This window comes from Haemorhous mexicanus, chromosome 2 (genome assembly GCF_027477595.1).
Source record: "Haemorhous mexicanus isolate bHaeMex1 chromosome 2, bHaeMex1.pri, whole genome shotgun sequence".
Lineage (NCBI taxonomy): Eukaryota > Metazoa > Chordata > Aves > Passeriformes > Fringillidae > Haemorhous > Haemorhous mexicanus.
Window position 1 is genome coordinate 26,314,041 of NC_082342.1, and position 10,276 is coordinate 26,324,316.

Sequence of the window (10,276 nt, forward strand, 5' to 3'; positions counted from 1 at the left end):
TCATTATGTGGTAAAACTATGCCTATTCTACAGCTGTTGTTTACAGAAACTATGTTGAGTATTAGCTTCCATGGAAAAGGATTTCACCTTGTGCATCTTCCCTGGTCTTTCAGCAGTACGTTCTCCATTTTCTTCCTCTACTCTGTCTTGTGTCTGGTCTGGTGTGTCGCCACAACCCTGACACTACAAAGGCAGTATTTTTGCAAGTGGCCAAAACTAGAACGTTGCAGTCCAGACAGGTGCACTAGTAGATCAGTAAAAAATGGTTAAACCATTGAGCTCAGAGCATAGAAGCCAGTGGATCATACGCCAGTTGCATGGCAGTTACAAGTGGAATACAGCAAGGATGCATTCTGGAATGTGTCCGGTTTAATATATTTATGAGTAATCTGGAGGAAGTGCATTGCTACCAAACATGCCTAGGGCACCAAACTGGGTGAAACAGTGGACATGCTCAAGGGCAGGGGCTGACAGCAGCTGTATGAAATACAACAGGACTGGAGCACCTCCCCTACAAAGACAAGTTGAGAGAGTTGGGTGCTATCCAGAAGGTGGAAACCTCATAGCTACCAGTATGTGAAGGGGGCCTAAAGAGAAGCCAGATGGGGCCCATCAGAAACTGTAGTGATAGGACAAGGGGGAAATGGGTACAAACTGAAAGAGGGGACTTGGGCAACCTGGTCTCGTGAGAGGTGTCCGTGTCCACAGCAGGGGGATTGGGATTAGATGGTCATTAAGGGCCTTTATTCCAACTCTTTTACATTTTATGATTCTGTGAACATGGGCAAGTGTGCCTCGCTAAAGGGAAGGAAAAGCCCCTACCAACCGAACAAACCGGTGAAAAGCCATCCTTTCTGACCTGGTGGCTGACCCTCTTTCGAGCAAGGGGGTTAACAGACACCTCCCGAACTCACTTTCAAGCCACGCTATCCGATCTGGTAATCCAACAATGAATGTCATATCCAGGTTTGGGGAGGGTTACCAGACCTACACCGCAGCCCCAGGGCGGTGCCCTCCGCCGAGGCAGGCCCGGCAGCACCGCCCACCCCGCTCGGCGCGGCTCGGCGGGGCCGCGGGGTGGGGCCGGGCCGCCGAATCTGTTCCGGGCCGCCGGGCAGCCATGGCGGATGAGGAGGAGGACGTGCCGGTGAGTGGCGGGGGGCTGTCCTTCCCGGGGATCCACAGCCCAGCCACGGACGGGGGAGCGGCGGGAAGGGGCCGGGGCCAGACGGGCGCTGACCGCGGCCTCCCCTCCGCTGTGCCCGTGTAGTTCGAAGAGGACGCGGAGGACGCCGGCGGGGGCCTGGACGGCGGGCAGGGCAGGAGGAAGCGGCTGTTCTCCAAAGAGCGTAAGTCGGGCCGGGCCACAGAGCCCTCCCCAGCGCGGCCGGGTCACTCGGCTGAAACCCCGAGCTGACAGCTATGGGGTCCCAAAACTCACTTCTCCTTAGCAAAACAGCCGCTTTCATAATGTGTCTTGGCTACAATTGCAGAAATCTGCCATGTAGACCCCCCTCAAAAATACCGCTAGTGTATCCTCTGGACTTAGCTGTGCCCTAAGTCAGCTGCGCTCTCACTATGCTGTGCTTTGCAGACTAAATTAATATTCAGAGAGCCTGTCCTCAGACATGCTCTTCTGTATGTACAGCTCCTGTGCCTTCAGGAGGGCTTTTGTAGGCTTCTGTTTATTTCCTGTATGTTTCCTCAAGATTTGTCTTGCCTGACAGATGAGAGGGCCGTCCTGGTGCAGGAACGTGCAGGCTGGTGAGCTCTAACTAGATGCATGCAGCACTGAATGGATGAAAGCCTCATGCTGAGTGTTTCTTTGTGCAGTAAGGTGCATGATGTATGGATTCGGAGATGACCAGAACCCTTACACAGAATCAGTGGACATTCTTGAGGACCTGGTAATAGAGTTTATCACTGAAATGGTAAGTCAGCTCTAGATGGCATGGTCAAAACATCCTCACCAGAACTTTAGCTTTTTGAAGTTTAATACCTCAGACTCAAACACTGCATTATCCCAGGCCCCAAACTCATGGCATTAGTAGGAGAAACATAAACATGGATTTTGTTTTCCAAAATTAAAGCAAAATTTATGCACCTTACTCCATGTGGATTTAGAACACTTAAGTCTTTAAGTAGCAGTTAGATTAGTATTGTAGGAGGGGAGATACTCATCTGACTTTGGGGTTCACTGTGGCATCACTGTATGTGCAGCTGACAGAAAATATGGCTCAGATTTGAAAGTCTGTCAACTTTTTGTGTTTGCTCAGTGTCCATGCATGGATGGGAACTCAGCTCTGCCTTACAAAAGGAATGCATTCTTGGGCCTGAGGCCATTTCTCTTCCAGACCTGGATACCATTTCTAAGTATCCAGACATTGCCCTTTCTTTTGAAATGCTGTTCTTTCCTATCCTTATCAAAGTGCCCTACACTGTCCTCTGATACAGTTACTTCACACTGCTTCCAAATCGTGCCTAATCTTCAGCCATTCTGCAGGCTGGGTGTCCTATGTGTATCTGGCCTTTGTTTTGATACCATTATGTGATGTATACGCAGTGGTTATGTTCAGGGTGTGACAGCAGAGTAAGTCCATGGTTTACTGTGAAGTTCTCTTGTGACTAGGATGATGGTGCCCAGAACCTGCAATTGCTTATTTTTTTATTATAAAATGACAAAACTAAAGTGGAAATAAGACCGTAAAAAAGCACCATGGCAAAGGAATACTGCTGACTTTTTTTTCCCCTCTAACAGACACACAAGGCCATGTCCATTGGGCGGCAGGGTCGGGTGCAGGTTGAGGACATTGTCTTTCTAATACGCAAGGACCCCCGGAAGTTTGCCAGAGTTAAAGACCTCCTAACTATGAATGAAGAACTGAAACGAGCCAGAAAGGCCTTTGATGAAGCAAACTATGGGTCTTGATTCTGTGAACAAGCTGCACTGTGGCATTATTTGGACACCTGCTGCCCAGTAAGAAGGAAGATATGCATGTTGTTTGGAAGGGTTTTTTAGGATGGAAGCAACTGCTGGGATGTCTGCCCTCACTTCCAGCCTTTTCTGAGAAATATTCAAGCAGCTGAAATGTTACCTGATTGTATGTGGTATACTTAGGTATTTTTATACCATTTGATGAAATGAGAAAAAGAGCTCTAAAAATTCCTGCAATGGCAGGAGTCTGTTTCAAGTAGGCCTGTGTTGCATCAGATGGCTCAAGGGCTGATGATTCCTGATTCTCGAAAATTGTTTGAGTTGTCACTGGGTATTCCTCTGACAGGAAACCCTGAAAATGGATCTTGGTTATCTGTATAAAGACCTTAAGCCCAAACTACTATCAAAGTTGTGCTCTTTACTCTGTATATGCTTTCTGAATAAAACATAAGTTTGTGCTCACGTTTCATAACTAAATGTACATTAATCAGTTCATACAAAGCAGGTAATACAGGCCACAGCTGTGCTTTTCCCTACTTCTGGAACAGTTATGGGAAGGTTCAGTTAACTCTCTCATTTCAGAACAAGCATAACAAATGCTGAAACCGCAATAATACTGCACATCAAGGCTGTCCCCTCTACAAGCAGCACAGAAGGAAGGGAGTAAAGCTTGGAAAGGTTTTGGCCAGTCTTTTGTCCAAAGCAGAAGTGAGCGATCAGCTGCAGCCTTTCTACCATGGATGGAAACTGTTAGCACTGTGGATTTGACAGCAGCATTTAACATGTGGTCAGGCAATAGAGAGGGGACACTGGGTAAGGGTAACAAAGTCACTGTTCCTGGACAAGGGTAGGTAAAAGGATGGTGACTATTCAGTTATTTGGAACACCTTTAAAAATATAAAAATCAGCCATTAAAAAAAAGCTGGTTTACAAAAACATAATAAAATAGTTGTTACTTTCTTAACAGAATTCATGATGTGAGTTACTGAGACACCATTAGGGTTCAGAGGGGTTTACTTAAAAAAAAAAAAAAAAAAAAAAGACAATGACTTGACCCCTTTCCTCTTTCAAGTCCAGGATCAGACACCTATTGCTGCAAAAATAGAATCAATATCTGTATTCTCAGCAGCTTCTTTCCACACAAGGCCAGGGCTTCCTTCCAGCAGCAGCTGCTTAGGGGTCCCTGTTGTGCTTAGTCTGGCACGTCCTGTATCAATGCTGGAATGTTCTTCCTGACTCGGAGACCCATCTTGGTAAGCTGGGAGGATGGGTGATGCACTGTTCTCACAGACCCCAAAAAGCTCAGGAGGCTTTTGCCCACCAGTCTTTGGAGCTGTCTTCAAGAGTGCCGATGATCTGATCCTCCTTTGGCAGAACTGTGCCCGGAGGTGCTGCCTTGGCCAGTGTGTGTGTTGTGATCCATACAGGAGGTATTTACAGATAGATGTTTTGACACAGCGCAGCTTTTTCTTCAAGCTTAAAGGGAGCAAAGTTTACAAAACAGAACTTTATCAGCTACTAAAGTGTCACTCCTTTTGGAGTTTGGAGTTTTTACCTGTCTCTATCATTTTCCTTATCATACCAAGGAAACAGAACAGCACCTTGTACAACAGTAGCCAAAGCAGTCTGAAGAAACACAACCCTTGCCTCATACATTTGTTACCATAAAACATGCAGATTATTTAAGTTACATTTTCATCCTCCCTCCTAAGTACTGTACATTTGATAGCCTTTTAAAGCCTTTTTAAATCACAAGTGACTGAAGCTAAACAGAATGCCCATGGTCAGAGCACCCAGTAACCTGAACTAATGATCCTGTGTTTTAAAAGAATGGCTTAGACCACTGTGTTTCACTATACTATAGCAAAATACATAATATTAAAATACAAATGTTAGACTCAGAAATCCCACGTCCATGCAAAACTACCTGCATCCTTGAGCCTCCACATGGTGTAGCCGGTTGCTTTTCAACAACTTGTTACGCAGAAAATAAGCTTCTGATTTGAATTTGTTGGTTTTGCACCACAGAATAGCTTTTCTGAGTGCCTCTGACAGCTCCCCAAATGATGCAGCTATTTGGACCATCTGTACAAGAGATCCAGTCTGCTGTGATTTTACTATCTGAGACAAAAGTGGTGACAACTTAGCTTGAAAAGGTGTTGATGCAATGCTTAGACCCTGAAACAAACAGTAACAGAAATAGTGTTTTAAAAAGATGATGTGTCTGATCCTTTCTGCTGGAAGGGAGCAGAACACAGAATATTGTGAGAACATTCCTTATTTTCTAAGGAGAAAAAGGAAGAGCAGTCTTGTTTTGTGGAATACAAAAAGAAGAGGCAGCTATTTAGAATCTGTATTTCTGTCTACTGCTGACTTGGTCTCTGGTCATTTCACTTGACAAACCAACAAATGCCCAAATTCCTAAGCAGAAATAAGTAGTGATTGATTTTGTGTGCAAAGCTTCCACACTAACTTGAGTTGCTAGACAAGCAAAAATAAGGCAGGAAAAGGGGATGTTTTCAATCAGGGATATCGTGTTTCAAGTGTTAGTGTTTTCAAAATACAAAAAAAACTATTACGCAAAAAAACCTGAAACCACCAACCTAATATGTAAAACAATACCGTACAAACCTCTTGCGTGGGATGTCTGGATGGCCTAAGCAAGCTCTTCACATCAAACCCTGGGTGCTTCTCTACAGAGAGAGAAGAGAGTTCCCATTACAACACTGAGATAGTTTTATTTCTTTGCACAGACACCACAGAACTCTCAGCAGGCTCGCACCTGTACTCAACATTTCCAGGCAAACTCAAGGGGACTACACTAGTTTTGCATTGCAGCTGACAAGGAATGAAGAGCATGCAGAGGTTTACAGATGGCTGCAAAGGAGAACTTAATGGATAAAAGCTTCACACAAACACATGGATGGCTGCAGTCACTGGCCATTGCCCTGACTGCAGAGGAAGATTTGGGCACAGTTCAAAACCAGCAAGCACAGGATACTTGCATCCTGTACCTACAGCCTTACCTGCTCTTGTATGGGCTACAGACAGTGCCCATAGCTTCATAGCTATGCAAAAGCAGGAAAGTACAAATAACTATTTTCAGGACCTGTATACTGCATTCATTACCTGCTCCTCTCAAGGCTGTATCCTGAATAAAAGAAACACCCCCAAAAATCATGATACTGACATCCACAGCTTTATAAAGGCAAGAGCACATGCACCATTATCTTCTGAGGACAGGGAATTTGTACAAGAACCATGCTGTAGGTAGTAGAAGTGCTTAGCCCTGTGGGACAGAAGTTGCAGTCAGTCTCTGAGATGTCAGAAACCATTACATTGGCACAAGGCTTTACCTCTCCTGGCTGTGGGCACCACAACTGTCTCTCCAATGTCCACGGGGCACAGGATGCTATGGTTTTTCACAGCACTTGTACAGGTCTCAGATTTTCTCTTTTTCCCAACCTTTGATACTGCCTCAGGCATTGCTGGGAAGAACTTCTTCATCCAGCTGGTAGTTTTTTTTGTACTAAGCATTTTAGCCTTTTGCTTCTTTGCTTCAGAAGATACATTAACTCCAAGGAAGTCACCAATATCAGAAGGGAAGGTAAACCCCTTGATATAAGGGGTCTGTTGGGTCTCAGATACCAGATGAAGCATTGTTGACAGGGCACTGTACAAGGACATGAGGGTCTGCAATACACACCTGTACTGAATCCTGTAGACAGAGGACAAAAAGGAATGGAGTCTCCTCTAGCAAAACATGATGCTCATTGGACAACTACCTTCAGCTAAACAGTCCTTTCCCTGTTTCCCCTCAGTACAACTTTACCTTTTTACATTCCATCACCCTGCTTTCATTAAGTCTGAGCTTTAAGGAACTGTTCCAGATCAGGAATTTTCAAGTCACTCCTGCATTCTGATCAGGAGCCCCTCCACTTCCATAGCATTTTGCTGAGTGCCACACTTGGGACCCATCAGGTTGTTGGGTCACATCCAAGGTGCCATGAGGTGTTCCCACAAAAGCACCCTGCACCAACTCAGGCCTGATGCCATACAATTTCCTGCTCTACATTTCCTGGAGTTAGAAGACTTCTTGTGCCACAGAAAGTTGTTCTAACAATGTTGTTACTCCTTCAGCTACAGACAGCAGTTATTCTCCCAGACTGAGAGAAACTGGAATAACCAATTTCCCTAGAAAACTCAGTAGTATAATAGAACATGTTTAACCCAGCCTTTCCATTTCAGCATGAGGCAGGATTTACTCCTTGCTGCAGAGAGTACCAGGTGTTTGTGGCAGACTGACACTAACACTATGATTTCATTAGAGGTACATAGTTTGCTAAGATCCAAGAACAAAGCCTCCCATAAGAGTGTGTAAGAAGTCTCTCTCCACTTGTATAACTCTGCAGGTTCTAGAATCAAGTCCAAAGTCATGGAGGGACCTCCCTTCTCCTGCTTCCAACTGAATAAAGCTCCCTTAGCAGCAAGGCCTTATTACAAACCCTTCTCCCTGACAGGCACATCAAACAGACAGACACAAACAAGACAGACTTTTGAACACACAAACCAGAGCCGGCTCAGGAGCCCCGAAGCCACAGTATTCAGGAGTATGAATTCCTTTGAGCAGAGGTGTTTAACGGACAAGCTGAAGATTGTAGCAGTTAAGGTTAAAAAAATAAACAGCATGTAATGAGACTTGCTGAACACACCAACTAGAGGCAATTCACAAGGCAATATCCTGGAATAATCTGGGAGATGAGTATCCAAACTTTGTTCTGGCTCAAGGCCAGAACAGCTGCTAGGCAAACAGCCTGAAGTTCCCACATAATAACTTGAAAAGAAGGTTTCTGACTGTCAAAGAAACTTCAAGTTGCACCTATGAATTGCACAGTTGAGTCCATCAGCAATACAGGGCCCACACAAAAACTCATTTACATCTCATGAGGTGAACTCTAAGATAATGTTTTTGTGGTGAAAAAAGGATACAGAAAAGCTTTACAGCAACAATGCAGTAGACGTAGTATGAGCTTGCAGCCTCCCAATACCTTCAAAGCCACAGTTTCCAGCATAGGCTGGCTGGGAACCAAGCACTCTGCGTGGGCTTTGGATGCATTTTTCCTGTGTTGATACAAGGATGAAGAGTTGGTTACAATCTAGCATCCTCTTTCTTCAGCTCTGCAGATTGAGTTAATGGAGAGTACAAGATATGGGATCATGACACTTACTTGGGAATCAGTTCTACCAGAGTTTCCAGGCAGCCTACCAGATTCATTTTCCATAGGCGCTTCAAACATTGCTCTACCTGGGAGAAAAGAAAACTCCTTTGACTGGTATTTTGAGAGACTGGTCTAAGAACTGTCACTATATTAAACTGTCATTATATCATCAGTTTAACAGCCCACACTGGAGCTTTGTGTGATGGGATGTTCTGGGACATTTCTGTATCTGCACTATGATGAAAAACATCCCATCATCACTCTGCATTCTAAATACAGAATTAAGTGAAGGACTGGAGTAGACCATGTTTAATTGGTGCTGCATGATTTTCCTGCTGTTTACAATGGCCTTTACTACTGGATGTCAAGAAGGAAAACAGATAAATAAATCAAGAAGGTAAGCACCATTCCTGCTCCATTTCAAAACAGTTATTTGAAAATGTTGACAATCTCTTTCCTGGAAAACTGGCAAGGTGTTCACTTTTCATCTTAAAACAGAAAATATCTAATAAGTAGGATAGGATTATTATTCCTCCCTCCTATCATTACAATTAATTGAGAATGACGCCCCTGCATTATTCATACCTGCAAAGGTATGAAATTGTACCTATTTCAGGTCTCAGCGTGAGTACTGGAGATCAGGGCAGGAAAACTGAAGCTGCAATTGCTGCACAGGGCCAAGAAACCGACTGGGCTCAACCATGAGAGAACAAAAATGCACCGGCTCACAAACGTTTTTTGCACGATGCTCCGGGCGCTAAGTGCTACTCTAAAGGCTTTTCGGGGAGTGGTGACTGGGGGCCGAGAGTACCCAGCTGCCGGGTCCCTGCTGCCCACACGGGGTTGATGCCCACCTGCTGCAGGGCCAGGTAGGGCCGGTGCCGGAGCAGCCTGCTGTGGTACACGTAGAGCACGGCTCGCAGGACGCGTCCCTCGGCGGCCAGGCCCGGCCCCGACAGCCCCTTCCCGGCGATGTCGCACCGCCGCCGCAGCGCCGACAGTAACCTCACTGAGGGCGAGACCCAGGCACCGCCTCAGCGCCGGGCACCGCCACCGGCGCCCGCCGCCGCTCCGGCCACTCCTCTGGCTCCCACCGACCGACCACCCACCGCAAACACCCGGGAGCGGCTTCAAACACCCCCCAACCCCTCGGCACCGCGCCGGGACCTGCGGGGTGCTGGGCCGCCAGCGGCACAGTGGCGCTGTTCGCGGGCCAGGGCACGTCCAGCCGGTTCCAAGGCTCGTCCCGCCCGTTCCACGCCGCCCTGAGCGCCGCCATCTTCCCGCTGCGCGCGGCGGGCCCCAGCGTGGGCGGCACCATCCGGGCGGGCTGGCGGGGAGAGTCGCGGACCGGACCAAGTCACCCCGCGGGGGTGCATCATGGCTCGGGGCCTGGCGCTGATGCACTACATTCCCAAATGCTACAAGCGAGAAGGGAAATAACTATAAATTATGAGTGTTATTCACACTTGTTAAACCTCGCAATTCTCCACTGTGTGCCTCGGGAGATGAGGCCGTTGGGAGCCAGCGCCGCAATAGCAGTGAGGCGATGCGGCCGTGATCCTGGGGGTGACAGCAGTCCCCAGCCCTGAAGCCATGCCCTCCCATGTCGCACACGGCCCTCAACGTGCTGAAAAAGCTGCGTGATCGGCTTCACACCAGGAGCAATTCATATCTGCACTACAGGATATAGTCTTAAGATGCACTGGGGAAGGTTCAGGTTGGACGTTATAAAGAATTTATTCACAGAAACGGTGATCAGACATTGGAACAGACTGCCCAGGGAGGTGATGGAGTCACCGTCCTTGGGGGTCTTTAAGGAAAGAGCAGATGTGGCACTCAGTGCCAGGGCGTAGCTGACAGTGGTGTTTGGTCACAGGTTGGACTCAGTGATCTCTAGAGATCTTTTCCCACGCAGCTGATCCTGTGATTCTGGGATACCTGCGTTCTGGGCAAGGAAGGGCCTTGCTGCCCATGCCCCAGGTACCCTCCTGGCCATCCCAATCACTCCATGCTTACAGCCCCTACTGTTGGAATTTGCTGTGGGAGGGGGCCACGGCAGGTTCCCCATGGAGTTGATTGCTGTAATTCGTTAGTGCTGTTGGAATAGTTTCCTATCAAA

General features: G+C 47.0%; 2 protein-coding genes across 2 annotated transcripts; one reads left to right on the plus strand and one right to left on the minus strand.

Annotated features, from left to right (window-relative positions):
* The first annotated feature begins 1,038 nt into the window (after nt 1-1,038).
* TAF13 (TATA-box binding protein associated factor 13) lies at nt 1,039-3,412 on the plus strand. Its single transcript, XM_059837986.1, has 4 exons — nt 1,039-1,147; nt 1,271-1,349; nt 1,834-1,931; nt 2,759-3,412. The coding sequence occupies exons 1-4, from the start codon at nt 1,121-1,123 to the stop codon at nt 2,927-2,929; spliced, it is 375 nt and encodes a 124-aa protein (XP_059693969.1). The 5' UTR covers nt 1,039-1,120; the 3' UTR covers nt 2,930-3,412.
* On the minus strand, nt 3,334-9,457 carry NEPRO (nucleolus and neural progenitor protein). The gene is made up of 9 exons (XM_059837980.1): nt 9,322-9,457; nt 9,009-9,163; nt 8,164-8,240; nt 7,925-8,056; nt 7,506-7,583; nt 6,292-6,653; nt 5,567-5,628; nt 4,863-5,113; nt 3,334-4,411 (listed from the first exon to the last, which is right to left on the minus strand). Exons 1-9 carry the CDS (start codon nt 9,431-9,433, stop codon nt 4,015-4,017), a joined length of 1,626 nt encoding a protein of 541 aa, XP_059693963.1. The 5' UTR covers nt 9,434-9,457; the 3' UTR covers nt 3,334-4,014.
* Nucleotides 9,458-10,276: the final 819 nt, after the last annotated feature.